General features: G+C 33.5%; 1 protein-coding gene across 3 annotated transcripts in view; it reads left to right on the forward strand.

The window, feature by feature from the left end:
- PPP1R12A (protein phosphatase 1 regulatory subunit 12A) overlaps window positions 1-14,946 on the forward strand; it is a 73,985-nt gene that overhangs the window by 44,025 nt on the left and 15,014 nt on the right. For all 3 annotated transcript variants that reach the window (XM_026863583.1, XM_026863590.1, XM_026863597.1), the window contains 6 exons: window positions 3,483-3,573; window positions 5,188-5,385; window positions 5,564-5,732; window positions 7,769-7,887; window positions 8,530-8,589; window positions 13,781-13,797. In XM_026863583.1, coding sequence (XP_026719384.1) covers window positions 3,483-3,573; window positions 5,188-5,385; window positions 5,564-5,732; window positions 7,769-7,887; window positions 8,530-8,589; window positions 13,781-13,797 — 654 coding nt within the window. The remainder of the gene's footprint in view (window positions 1-3,482; window positions 3,574-5,187; window positions 5,386-5,563; window positions 5,733-7,768; window positions 7,888-8,529; window positions 8,590-13,780; window positions 13,798-14,946) is intronic.

Here is a 14,946-nt window from a genome sequence, read left to right on the forward strand (position 1 = left end):
ATTCACTTGCTATTAAAACAACTAGCAACGTGACTCAGTTTATGTAAGAGCTTAGTACTGGTAGAGACCATTCATGAAATTTAAACTTTGATATTGTGTATTTTTTACTGGCCTTGGATTCTCATTTTGTATGTGGAATTTTCATATTTGTGTTTCTGTTAGTAGATTAAATGAGTCCTCCTAAAAATACCCATAATGGAACTATGTAAAATCACTTAATTAAAAATAAGGAAATCGATAATTACTTACTTACTAGGAGTACGTTGCTGCTGACTGAGCTACTGCTCTACTGGTGGTATGCTAATGTAGCATTTTTTCAGTTAATTTTGTATGCCTGGCTCTACTGAGAAAAGAGTACTGAACTCAACACATTCTGTTTGTTTCATTGCATCATTTAGGGTCTCTCTGCTTGAAGCATAATATCCAGTTGTAAATGCAATGGTTTAAGAGCTATTCAGGATGAAGCATGAGGAAGAAGCTGATATAAATCTTACCTGAAGAATATTGTGTTTTTTCTGTTACATGGAGGATGAGTTAAGATTGGGGCATATTTATGTTTCCATAAAGAGCTGTTACCTGCTATTTATGGAAGCAAAAATAAGATTTCACAAGGTTCTTAATTCCTGTTAGCTTTCCTTAGGTGGTTCTTATGGATATGTATAAATGTTTATCCTTTAACCCTTCCAGTGAAATGCAGGTTTAGATTTCTGTGTTGCTCCTGTAGTAGTTTTGAAATGTAACTCCTGTATCAGTGCCAGATGTGTGTATTTCTGTATGCTCACAGAAGTGATGAAGCTATTTGTTGTTACAGGAGAAACTTGAATTCTTTTGGTTCACTTAAGACAGCAACAACATTTCAAGATTCCTCATAGCTTTAGGCCTGTTTAGGGTAGTCTGTTGTCCATAGTCTTTCTTTCATACTCAAAACTGTGATGAAATAACTTCTGTACAGTGGGGATTATTTTTTTCTTCCCCACCATAACTGAGGAGATGCCCACAGGTGTAGTTGGAACCTGCATTTTCCATAGCTAAATTTGACTGAAACCAACAAATCAAAACCAACAAAATGCATTTTTTTTCAAAAACAATTCCATTTTTTAAAATGCAAATGCTATTTCAGTCTCATATGAGCTAGAAAAGCAAGGAAATTTAGAATTAAGGCTTTTGCTGTCTCATTTGCTCTCACTAGTGTGTGTATACTAATGCACATATACTACATATGCTTTAGATAACTGCAGTTGGCCTGAAATTCCTTGTTTTTATCTGTCTGTGGGCCGATTGTGTAATATACTGTTGCAGATGCATTCCTGATGGCATATTAAAGTCCATTATATCTTAGAAATCAGCAAAACTGGTTTAATTATTGCATGCATGTGAGAAGGTAGTGCTCTAAATATCAGCACATGCATATCTATCTGTATATGTACAGATATATATGTGCATGTGTGTATATATGTTTATACATACGGAAAACTTGTCTGTATATGAAATATGCTGAATGTTTTCTTAAGAAATGAAGTTGGTTGATCCATATTTATAGACAAAGTGTGTATTTAGAAAGTATGTTTAAAATAGTATTTCAAAGAATATATGAAAAGTAAATGCATAAACTACTTTTAGTAATGAAGCATGTGATGGTTCAGCCTTTTGGAATAGCTGAAGAAACTGTATCTTTATCTGATTTTTAGATTGGTTTAGAGAAACAGAGAAGAAAATTACAAACTTGAATCTTTATATCTTGGTATTATTAATAATACTGCATAGGTAACCTGAGTGGCATATGCAGGGGATGCTAGACAGGGGCACTTTTTACTCTTGAGAGTAGCTATAGTGTGCACCTGGCAAATTGAGTTTTCATTTTCCCTCAGTGAGGTTTAAAGTATTTCAGAATTATTGGAGGGTAGGAGTATGTACACCAGCTACTAAAGTGCAAGTTATATGGAGTAATTTGCAACAGTTTACAAGATCTAACAATTACACCTGCTCTGCAATCAAAACCTCCTAGATAGGTAGTATTTCAGGTCATGTTAGCTAAAGCACATAATGGGCACCCTTTTCCTAATATAGATAGGGCCTAGGACTCTAGGAAAATGGAAAGACTATGAAAACTGCTGTTTGCAAGAGAACAGGGTGGGGAAATCAAATTAATGTATTAGGATTTTTAAGATGTGTCATAAGGTAGGAGATGCTTCTACATTTGTAAGTATAGAAACTAATGATAAATATTTTTGTGTGTTTTGGGGGTAATTTGTTTAATAAAGGTAGAACATAGGTAGTAATCCATATGTCTGTGTAAAATAAATTTATTTTTTAAATTTAGAATTATTTTTAGTGTTTGCTAAGGCTAACATGTATATTAGGTGACCAAAGAACTGCTCTTTCCATAGATAAATGATTTAAGTGTAAATAGGTGATGGCTTTTTAAACATAATCACTAGTCAATTATTAAATCATTGGCCAATTATTCTTAACTAATGACAATCAGAAAGTATTACAGAATCTGACTACTATTTTTAATGTAGCTAATTTTATCATCTAAATAAGCTCAGGTTTTGTGTTCTAAGCAACCTTTTATCAGCCTTCTGATTTTGCTTTTTCTAATTTTTCTAATTTTTCACTGATCTAAGGATTTTTTTAAAATGTAAAATTATAACAAAATTCCCAGAATAATCTGTAATAGAAAATCAACAAATTCATTAAAAACTTTTGAGTTATTTATTTGTGGTTTTATATACATACATATATATATATACATGTTACATACATACAGATACATACAGATACATACATTCATGCATGTATATGTATCTCTGGTTTTTGGGTTGGTTTTTTTTTACCCCGGTTACCTGGATTAGAGAATTTCTTTAAAGAGTCCAGATCTTGTATGTCTACTATAGTAACCTGCTTACTCTGCAGGATTTTTGTGGGTTTCATGAGCATTTATTATTAAGCACAGTTTTTTTAAAGGGAGTTGAATTACTCAAAGCGTGGATGATTAATGTGAAAGTATGGTAACTACCTCTTCAAGGATTTTTAATCTCTGGTGCAGTAGATTATATAGTTATGTTCTCTGCACTAGCAGTACATTTAGCTTTTTCTAAAAGCCTACAAGTTATGTTAAAAGTTCATACACACACACATATTTTGTGTATAAATGTGTAACTGGCTGAATCTCTGAGGTCTTCTACTCTTATGTTAGCAGACTAGTGAAATACCAAGAAAGTTTAGAGAAAATGGTAGAAAGAAATCTAAGTTAAGTAGGGAAACATGTATTTTTATTGACTTCTAAGGCTGCTATCTTTATGAATAGATCATTATGATATGAATAAACTGTCTAAAATGTGATCTGGTTTATAGTTAAAGATTTTCTTCTAACTGCTTTGGTTTTCAGTCATATCATGTTGTGGGGTATTTTCCTGACCATTTAGTACATTTGTACAAAAATTATCATTTGCCAATTTTGTTTGTAATTAACTCTTTAGATCATACCTCACTCCTGTACGGGATGAAGAGTCAGAGTCCCAAAGAAAAGCTAGATCCAGGCAAGCAAGACAGTCTAGAAGATCTACGCAGGTACAGGTTTATTAAAGCTTCTACAATTATGGAAACATACCCATGTAGCTCCCTGAGTACAGTGGAATGCAGATGTTTAAATATAAGACTTCAAATTCTTCAAGAGCTAACAGCTGTATGCTTCTGGCTGAAGAAAATACTTGAAAAATAGGCATAGCATACTGTATTTACTTCCATTTCTAAATCTTTTTCTGTGCATGGGCTATTGAAGATAATGTGATTGAACTGACCAACTTACATATAGCTCGTAAGATCCATGGCATAGAAAAAAATACATTCAACCTAGTTTCTGTGGACAGGGAAGAGTACTAAGGAAGAGGTTTTTATTACTTGATAATAATCTTGAATCATAACTGCACGTCTCCTTTCAGCTTTTCTCTGAGTTTACATGCTGATATATGTGGTGGTTCTTCCCATTTTCTATTAGCACTCCCTTTACTGAATTGCAGCCAGTGCAGTCCTAACATATGGAAGGATGTGACAGTAGCAAAATAGATTATATCTCTAAATTGTACTTGAACAATCTTTAGGCAGTGGAGCGATTACCAACCACCATCCAAAGGAGTGTGTCTGACCATCTCTTCTTGTGTCTGCTGACAAACTGAGAATAATCACCAAATAGTCCCTTGATAAAACAGCACAAATAAATACTCTAGCCATTGTTCTTACCTACTTTAAGGCCAACTCTGTATTGTTTACTGATGTTACATTCAAATCGCTGCAGTTTTAAAGCCTTCAAATATGTCTGGTGACCTTTCCTATTGAGACACCCACACTGCTTGATACAACTTTATCTTACTGGAGTTTTTTTTTATCTCTTGATACTAATTCAGACCCCCAAGAGATGGTCGAACCACAGGCCAACTATTGTTGAATCTTTACAGTGAAGAAGTTACCAGGAGTTACTGTACTAAAACATTATTAACACAAAAATCAATTAAATAACCGATAAGATCCAAAGTTGGCTTTGAAGAATAGGTTATGAAGTGTCTTGAGCAGTATCTCAGCAAGATACATCAGCTGAAAAGTACAGTAGAGAAAAGCTGTCTTCAAAAAATTGTTTTCTGACCTTATTGAAAAACTAATTTTTAGCCTCAGAATAATAAGGAAATAAGAAGGCAGTTGCAACTTCCTCTGGTGCTGTCAATGCAATTTTTTATGTGTTGTTGCCTTAAAAATCCAGTTACAGTGAGTGAATTTGTAAAGTATGAACATTTCTGAAAATTTTATAATTATTGTGGTTTTAGGGTTCTTTCAAAAATATTTAGTATGCTTATGATGATATTAAAAGGATCTAGTGGGCTCTTAAATGATTTCTATTTGATTTTCTTTGTGATTTGTGTATTAGTTAAACTGAAAATTGTGTTTCTGGATAATCTGTGTTAGATCACATTACAGCAAACACTTGCCACTATTAAAAAAGGGATGCTTGGTTCCCAGATTCGAAAGAAAATCTTATAGGTGGAATATATAGGTAAAATTTATTTCTTAATAGATAGAATTAATTTTATTAAGCTGAATTTTGTCTTTAAAATATGTGTTTATGTAATGTGATCATCTGCATTAATATGAACGATATATTGAAACATTGTTTCCTGACTGCTGTTTTCTCAGGGCGTAACACTGACAGATCTTCAAGAAGCTGAAAAAACTATAGGAAGAAGTCGTCCCACGCGAACCAGAGAACAGGAGAATGAAGAAAAAGAAAAAGAAGAGAAAGAAAAGCAAGACAAAGAAAAACAAGAGGAAAAGAAGGAATCTGAAACTAAAGATGATGATTATAGGCAAAGATATTCCCGAACTGTTGAAGAGGTATTTTCATGATGGGTGTCTTTAGGTAGAGAAATTATATGAATCTTTAACTCCAACTGTAATATTTTAATTTTGGTACTATACTAAGAATTGTTTATATATTGAAATGTTTTAATATCCTGTGGTTTATATTTGTTTAACCTTGGTAAATTAATTTTGACATTTTTCTGCTGAATAGCCATATCATCGCTATAGACCAACTTCAACTTCAACTTCTTCATCATCCACCTCTTCGCTCTCCACCTCCACTAGCTCTCTTTCAACTTCAAGTCAACTAAACAGACCAAACAGCCTTATAGGTATAACTTCTGCCTATTCCCGGAGTGGAACAAAGGAAAGTGAGAGAGGTAGGAGTGCTGTTTGTGAATGGGTGTTTTTTTTGTCTTAGTTGACAAAGGACAGCTTATGTTTCAAAAGATAGTTCAAAATGGGATGTCATATGTAAGACCACTGGGGATTTATCTTACTCCCATTTTCTGTAAGAAATTCTGGAACTTGGATATAGAGAGGAAAAAAGATTTTTCTGTACTGGGTACTGTCTTTAGCTGTTTAGTATGTGAATCTGTGTTTTCCATTGGTGGGTCATAGAAACATCAAATATACTGCCATCAGTATCCACCTAATGCTTTCATTTCTGCTTTAACATAGCAACTATAATAAAATACCACATTTCAGAACTTAAATACTTGCAGGTATTGAGAAGGAATTTTACTTCATTAAATAATTGCTAAATAAGAGGTTTTATTTCAGTCCTTCCACAGTGAAGGATTGAAATGATGCTTTAAGGCTCTCTCAGGGTTTCATGAACAGCTGAAAACAAAGGGAAAGGGGTATTTCCAGAGGTAGTTCAGAATATTTAATGGAACCATAATTCTAGATACTTAACTGGTTTATGTAATCTTAAGTGGAGGATCAGATGCATGATTCAGAGGTCAGAAAAAAGCTTTTCTCTGAAGTCACAGAGTTTTTGCCCTCATTTCAGAGGTGAATCACCTGCTGTAATTGTCAAGAGATTTTGTGCCTGATTAGTTGCCTGTCAGAGGAGGAGGCTGTTGCCATACAGTATGATCTCCTGTCCTCTCTTGGAGGCATGCCACAGTTGATGTAGGAGAAAGGTTACTGATCAGTAACTTGAATAGGATTACTGATTGAAATTGACAATTTTGTTATACAAAGGATCAGATTAAATGATCCATTGATCAAATCTCCATAAACTATATAGCAGTACTGCCATGTTCCCTAAACTGGTGTTTTCTAAGGAAGTTATTTGGGCTAATCTTCAGGGATATGCTTTCTGATTTTTTCCCCTTTGTCCTAACATGTACTTAAATTTGGATTAAGATTCTTCAGTAATGCATGAGGAAACTCTTTCTAGACTGTTCTGTGGAGAAGATTTTTATGGGTAAATATTAGCTACAGTAGGGGTTTTTTTTCAAATTATCACTTTAGAAGGAGAAATAAATTACCGTCTGAAAGCCCAGAGATAAAATCATCATTTACTTAATTAGGAAAGGTATATGTTCACCATGAATATTTGTATTTCCTTCTTTTCTGTTTAATTTTTGCTTCACGCTAAAATGTTTATTTACCTCTGAAGACTAGTGATAGTAAAGTGAAATTATTAGTGATGATTGTAGCTGAACTCAAATCGGTGATTTCTTTCTTTAATGAAAGAACAGCAGACTGCATGACAATAGGTAAATAATGTTGGTTTGGGCAGGTTTGGTTTGGGGTTTTTTTTTTAATTACTTGTAAACATATAGGACAGCAAACACTATCCTGAGGTAGAATGTCAGTTTTGAATTGCAATTGCATTTCTTTTAAAGAAAAAGGAAATCTGTAATACAGTATTAATCTAATCCAGGACATCCCATTTTATTCTTCCTTAGAGCAAAAATGGAGAGGACTGTGATGAAAAGGGGGACTCTTAAGGAGGACCTCACAGACTATTACAAGGGTGTTTTTTTAATATCAAATTCTTGATGTAAGCAAAAAAACCTTGTTTGATGAAGAATGGTGAAGAATTATTTTGTACTTTTATACATCTACTGACACAGATGTTTGAAATATGTGACAGTTTTCAAAATTGAATTTTAAGTCCATTTTGTAGTCTATTAGTGTTAAATTGAAACATTTTGTTTAGGTGTCTGAGATGGAATTAGTATTTTGCTGTTGCTCATCAAGAATTGGAACAATATTTACAGTATTTTAGAGCTATATTCTGAGGAATGTGTATTACAGCAAACTCTGTATGTGGTAAGAAGCTCTTTAGTAAATTTATTTCAGGTAAAAGAACTAAATGTAAGCATTTTAAAGACTGAGAAAATTTTCAGAAAACTAGATTCTATCATACTTAAATGAATAAGAAAGATGTTATTAACAGAAGGAGGCAAAAAAGAGGAAGAAAAGGAAGAAGATAAGTCACAGCCTAAGTCTATAAGGGAAAGGCGGCGTCCAAGAGAAAAACGACGATCTACAGGAGTTTCTTACTGGATTCAGGATGTAAGTAAATGACTGCTACTACTGATGCTTGTAGCAATATGGAATGTGTATGGTGTATTCTTAAAACAGTTTAGAGTTTAGAGTAATACAGTATATAATGAATTGTTCTGGAAAAACTGGTGCTTGTTCAAGTTATGTATTCTCTCTCTGTTTTGAAGCTTTCATGAGCAAAATCAAAATTAAGTCAAAGTTATGTTGATAATGCTAGAAAGAATTCTGGAATACTGTAATAACCGTAATTTAATAAGAATTAATCATAATCTAGGGAAAAATAATCATTGAACAATCCTTTTCTATTGCATGCATACCAAAGCTGTAAGAATGAGACTGCCTTCAGATTAGAAGGGTTATAGTTGATTTTTCTGCTGATACCATTCCTCTTTCCTTTGTCATGGGATCAGTAGGTAATTTTATAAAAGCAAGATTTTCATGTGCCAAATGCAAAGTTCTGTTTCCTCTCCTTCTGAAAACTGAAAGCATTTACTTGTTTGAAAATTTTCATCATATGTCCCCTATATTCTCTATGCATTTTAGTTAGGTAGAATTCTACTGCTCCTAGGTTTTCATATGAAAAATCTAGAATGCCTAAAATCTCAGTAAGCTTTCAACATTTTGTTTTTACTCTCCCACCTCTTTCACTAGAGTGATGAAAATGAACACCAGTCTGATTCAGAAGAAGGAACAAATAAAAAGGAAACTCAGGTAATTTTAAAAGATAATGTTTATTAACTTTCAAACAGGTGCATTTTGATCGTAAAATTTCTGTTGCAGTTAGATACAATTACAAGAGTACATACGGTAGAGTTCTTACAAGTGCTTTCTGATTCATAATTTGTGGCTATGGTTCAGTGCCATTTCTTTTGCAGGCTTTAATAACAATTCTTAACATATTAACAATGGCTAAAACTGATGTTTTTCTCTTCCATTCTGATTATATAAAATTAGCATCCAGAAAATCCACTGACACTTAGGTCATGGACATGTTGCAGCAGGTTACTGGAGGGAGCTTTCAGTTTCTACCTTAAAAAATCTTGGTTCCATCTGCTCTGTTATTTTCAGATAAGTGATGTCCAGTAACTTGTGCACACTAATTAAAACCTTTTAAAATTCAACCCAGTGCTGTCAGTAGTGTAATTAACAAATAATATGAGAAGTTACTACAATGAAGCATAGAAAGTTGGGGAGCACAATGGACCTGATTTTTCCATTGAAAAAAACAGATTTCTGAATGGCCTAATTAAGTACTATGTCATTAAAAAAACAGTGGAAAACAGTGTAATAGGCTTGATTTGATGAAAAAAGTCCTTATAAACTGAATGGTGTGTGACACTGGAATGAAGAGGGGTTAAAAGAGAAGTAGTAACTTAAGATGAACTATGAAATAATATAGCAGAATGTATTTCTTTTGGCATAAACCCTGGAGTAACATACTACAGAATCAGGTTCATTACTGGGGAATAAAACTCAAGTGATATTTCTCTCCTTTCTGTAAAAGCTTCCATTACACAGTCCTTAAATAGATTTATTCTGTGCCGTTTTGGTTTGCTGTATTTTTTATTTCCATGTCACATCAACATAAATTCACAGTCCTGTTTCCTTTCATCCCAATAGTACACATCGTTATCCTTAGATCTGTAATTACTCCGTATTCTGTTCTTTAGAAATTTATTTTAGTAGAATGTGAGTGTGGTGCTTCTGATAGAATTAGACTCATATAAAACTACATAATAATGGCAAATAAGGTAAATTACTAATATGATCTATGATTAAAAGGGTGGATGTGTTGGGGTGGGATGGTGGAAAAGTGTAGAATTGGTTGACTAATCATAGCTTGGCTTAGGAGTCAAAACATTCTCCTAGCCTTTATACTTCCTACAAAGACTTTGGTAGTTTGGTTTCATTATAAATCAATATAATATCATATTTGAGTTCATGGATAACTCTGAAATAAATAAGTATTTCATGTGGTTTTAAGTTTTCTTTTCAAATTTTGTCAAACCTAGTATGGAATTTCCAGTCAAAATCAAAATTGCAGAAAATGTCCTAGTCTTGTAATTATTATAATCCTGTTAACTGTGAGATATCTTAAAGTATGTATATAATTTCATTGTTTTCATGTTAAGATGTTTTTTTCCTTTGCATACATATAGTTTATCAGAGATTTAAAATATTATTTAGATGTCAAGTAACTTTGTCTCTTTGATAAACAAGTATTCAGCACTTATCAGTGATAAACTGAGAACTAAACATATTACTTTTGACAATGCACTGGTTTATCACCTTAGAAAAATAACAATGGAATAGATAGTGAATATTCTAATAGGCAATATGTTCCCAAATCCATGGCAAAAAGAGTATTTTAAAAATTTTTTTACATACCTAATGAAATGGCTTTTTCCTTTTTGTTGATAAATCTTTCACTTTGATACAAATCTTGCATGCTTTATTGTAGAAAGTCATCATTATTTGCTTATAAATCCTTTTCTGTTCTAGAAAGATAAAAGAGACATGAATAAACTAGAATTACAATGAGAGACATTCAGAAAATAGTTACACTTTTTCAGTTCTGCTGATTATTTGAGGTACTGCTATTCAGGAGACAGAAACTTTGGAAATACTGAAATTCTCTGTTACTAACCCTTATGTGGTTCTGCTGTTGGTTTTTAAGCCAGAGGTAGAAGATGGTAACTATCAACTTCCAAAGGCTTTGACCATAACTTAAGAATTTAAACTAAAGAGAGGAGGTCAAGAACAAGTCTTGCACATGGGTGCATGCTGCAAAGAAAATTAAAGGACCTTAGACAAAATCATTTCTAGCCTGAAATCTTTAAGGAATCAGAAAAAATCATTTCAGAGGTCTCTGAGATAACTGTCTTGTGTATTTTTCAGTTTGTGATTTCTTGTTCTTCAGTTCTTCAGAATTGTCTTTTGACTTCTTAGCTGATCCATAAAGGACATTTGCGTATTAAAGGGAAGTCAGATTTTGCTAAGCACTTTGACAGTTGGAGGTTGTTCTAATGAGAATTTGCGTGAATTTCTTCAATTCGCACAAAAAATGCTGTGTTACTTAGAGGAAATAGGGTTCCTGCTAGAAGGATAGTCTTAGAACTAAGTTGTAAGATAGCCATTTGAAAATAAGGAAGTTGGAAGATCACTTTGGCAGCTGAAGGATTCTAAGGAAAAAAGTGGTTTTGTGAAGCCTGTTTTTCACTATGATTAATTAGAAAATATATAGGTACTGCAGCTGTGACTAGGTTATAATTAAATGGACTGAAATTTTATTTTAGCGAGAGATCAGGTATGTGACTTCTGAAAGGTGAAAGCATGTGACTTCTGACAGGTAAAAGCTAGCAATATTAGGATAATAAATGTCATTAGGTCTTCAAATTCTGTGGGAGTAAACATGAGAAACTGTCATTAATAGTGTTGATTAACAGCTCAAATTTTGTTTCTCAGTTTCACTGCTGTGGCAGTTTTACAGAAACACTCATATATAGATACAGAAAATTCCACCTGACTGGTTTTTTATTTCCATTACTGGTAATTATCCTAACCTCACTAAAATGTCATGTGCTATCTAGAAGCTTGGTGTACGTTTATAAATACATGGTTTCTTTTGGGACACCTTTATGGTCTGTATGGACTGATGGCATACGGTAAGAAGTAAGTATTTTTTCAGGTTGTGTAGATAAGGATATGTATGTTTTAATTTTTTGTCACTGCTTGTGTGCTGCCAATGTAACTGTGGCTGCTCAGTCTGCTCAGTTCTGTGACTGTACAAAGAACATCCATCCCCTGTGATTCGGATGCACAGGGATATCTTTTTTTTTGCATCATTTGTCCTCAGACAAGCTTTTTCAAAGTTTGTAGACTCACAGTTACACCTTTTCACATTTTTTTTGTCAGGTGTCAAAAACTGACTGAACTGAACTGACAGAATTTGAAGAAGAAAATAAATAGCTAAGACCACTAAAAATACCCCAAACATGTTTTATGACAAGTGAGGGGAACAAGAACAGGCATGTGCTTGAGAAATGTGAGGTTCTTTCAGTGAGGTGTGGAGGCTGGATGGTGCTTGAGCATCAGGAGCAGGGCTTCACAGCTTTCAGGGAACAGAAACCACTGATGTACAGTTTTCTGAAGATTATGGCATCCTTGTCAGGCTTCTCAGGTTCACAGTCTCAGCCAGGAGAATGGGAATGGGCTCCATCTGTGTTTTCCTCCCTCTTGTAATTACTACTCTTGTATCACCAGTTAATTTGTTGTCTGCTATGTAGCTGCAGAGTCTTTTTTCTAGATGGTCTGTGTGTGACTTAATAACTTGCCTTTTCATTCGGGAAGCTATAATGCAGCAGGGGAATGGAGAACTGGGAGGCTCTCACATTCCCACGGCACCATGGGGAGTCCACTAGAAGCAGAGAAAAACAGCCTTTAGAAAGTGTATTTGTTAAGAAATAATGCAGGAATGGTTTACTTCCTTGTAGTGGCTGTCCTACATTGTAGGTAAAGATTAAAAGGACCAGCTTAGCATTTTTCTGCATACAACATTCCTTCAAGGTAAAAAGAGAAACCTAAAGTCTTCATGGTCAAAGCTTCCTCTGTTTGCTGAGGTGAGAAGGAAGCAGTGGAGAAGAGATTTTTGTAGGTTGTTAATTACATGGTGGGATTCTGTATTCTCACACTGATTGTACTTAAACATACTATAATGCAAAATAAGACTCATACTTAGGTGGAAGTTAATCTTCTTGTGGCCAGTTGCTTAAAATCTATTCATGTATAGAAGTGTGCCACCTAACTGATATTTTCTACAAAATCTCTTAAGTTCTCAGCATTCATGCTATTAACTGAAAATAACAGTGTTTTATTAGGAGTGGTTAGGTTACAGCACGTACTTTTGATATCCTATGTGTAGTAAATGCATTTCAAGGTGTCATAGGGGAAATTGAATGTATTGTGGAAAATGTGGCTGTTTTTCTCTATGTACGTTGAAAAAAATACAGTTCCTTTCTAAAAATGAAACCAAACAAATCACACCACCCCCCAAAAAATCCACCTATGGCAAAGGCTTCAGCCACTGCTAGGTGAATAATGTTGGAGGATGTCCAGGTGATGAGAATATCAGTAGAGTTTCTTGACTGAAAGGTCTTAACTCAAGATTGTTACTACAATTGGAATAAATGATGAATGTGTATTGACCACCCAGAGGGGAAAAAGGTTTGAATGACTGATGTAATGCTTAGAGGTCACACCCTCACTCTTAAGACATCACTTATAATTAGATTTTGCTTGTCAAGTAAAATGAGTGAATTTTGTGCCTGTGGATTCACCTGGAATGAATGAATTAATTAAAGTAATATAAAAAATGAAATTATGTCATTTAAATTAAGTCTAATAAGTACTTCCTTATTTTGTTGGTATAGTAGCTTGTTTCCCATTAAGCTATGTTGAAACTATGATCTTGTAGCTTATATTATTATTTTGAGATGAAGTCATTATTATGCTGACTTTCCAAAACATTACTGCTAATGTTACAGAAGAGGAAGAAGGAGTAGGGAATTCAGGGAACACAGTTCTGATGCCTTTGATAACAGGCAGGCAAATCGCAGAATGCACTGACTGCTGAAATGACTCCAGTGTTTAGTACAGTCCAAACTTCTGGAGTGTAATGTTAATGTACTTATAAATCATATTTTGGCAAGCACACTCTAGCACATATTTCTTTTCTGTTCTAGACATAACAAAAATTGAAGCTTGACAATGTTCAGATAATATATACTGTTGGATAGCATGTGCATTTAACATAACTGTTTAGGTATGCTTGATTGTTATGTATATTATTAAATTATTGACTTGATCTATTCTTTTTCTCTCTTTTTACCCTTCCCCACCTCAGAGTGATAGTCTTTCAAGGTATGTGCAATTTAAACAATTTAATTTAAAATTGTAACACTTTGTGTTCACATATTCTCATTTTCTTTATGTAAGAACTCAGTTTAACCCCAGTAATCAGCTGGGTTGAGCTTTAAAAGGTGTTAATGATATTTAACATACATATGAAATACGATTGTAAAGCTAAAATACTGAATTTATTTTTTTTTTTCATGTAGGGGTGGGGTACTCCATTCTGGGGAATATATTGGGCTCTGTACTGCTCTGAAGGCAGGCTGTGCATTTTGTTGAACACAGTGGATACAGTACCATTCCCTACAGATTTTTCAGTATGAAGACAGCTTTTCCAAAGAAGACAGGTTCTTGTTGCCCCTCTTTGAGAATACTCTACTGAAAATATTCTAAGGAATCTCAAGAAAAGTACTACAATTATTTTTTTAAAAGTTTTCATTTGGTTTTAGACCTTTAGAATTAATTATTTAGAATTATTATTTAGACTATTTGGATTTTTATTTAGAATATTTGGATTGTTTAGAATTATTGGATTTTACTATATTCTGTCTGTGCTGAAAATCTGTTAAATAGAACTACCTCACATGATCACTGAAGATTGAACAGTGTGAAATTATTCTAAACTTTATTAATACTGGTTGTAATTTAGTGATTAACACAATAAAGACTTTGCTGAAGATTTGTTTCATAAACTGCTGCTGTTGAAATACTAGAATTCACAACAAATAGTTTTGAAGTCTCCTTGGTTTCTCTAATAAAACCTGGAAAATTCATCTAGGCTGATATTTTAGAGATTACTTTCTTAAAACCCTTCAATTAAAGTAATACATTTTTTAAAAATAGGTCTTCTTTATAAATGAAAAATTAAATTATCTAAGCTAATACAAAGTCCTTTAAGACATGTAAATATTTGTTTGAATTAAATATTTTAATTAACTTTAAAGATTTCTCTGCCTACAAGGCAGGCACTTACTTGGCAGACTGAGCAATTTGAAAACATTTTCGCACAGAATCTTGAAGTATTGGGGGAGTGTAAAAATTAAATTTGCATCAAATTAGAAAACAGTGGCTTAACTAAAATACATAATTACATTTTGGTGTTTTCAGTTGGGTAATGGCAAACTCACAACATTTGATACAGTGAGTGGTCTCAGTTTG

Source organism: Athene cunicularia, assembly GCF_003259725.1.
Source record: "Athene cunicularia isolate RWA chromosome 1 unlocalized genomic scaffold, athCun1 chr1_part2, whole genome shotgun sequence".
NCBI classification, from domain to species: Eukaryota; Metazoa; Chordata; class Aves; order Strigiformes; family Strigidae; genus Athene; species Athene cunicularia.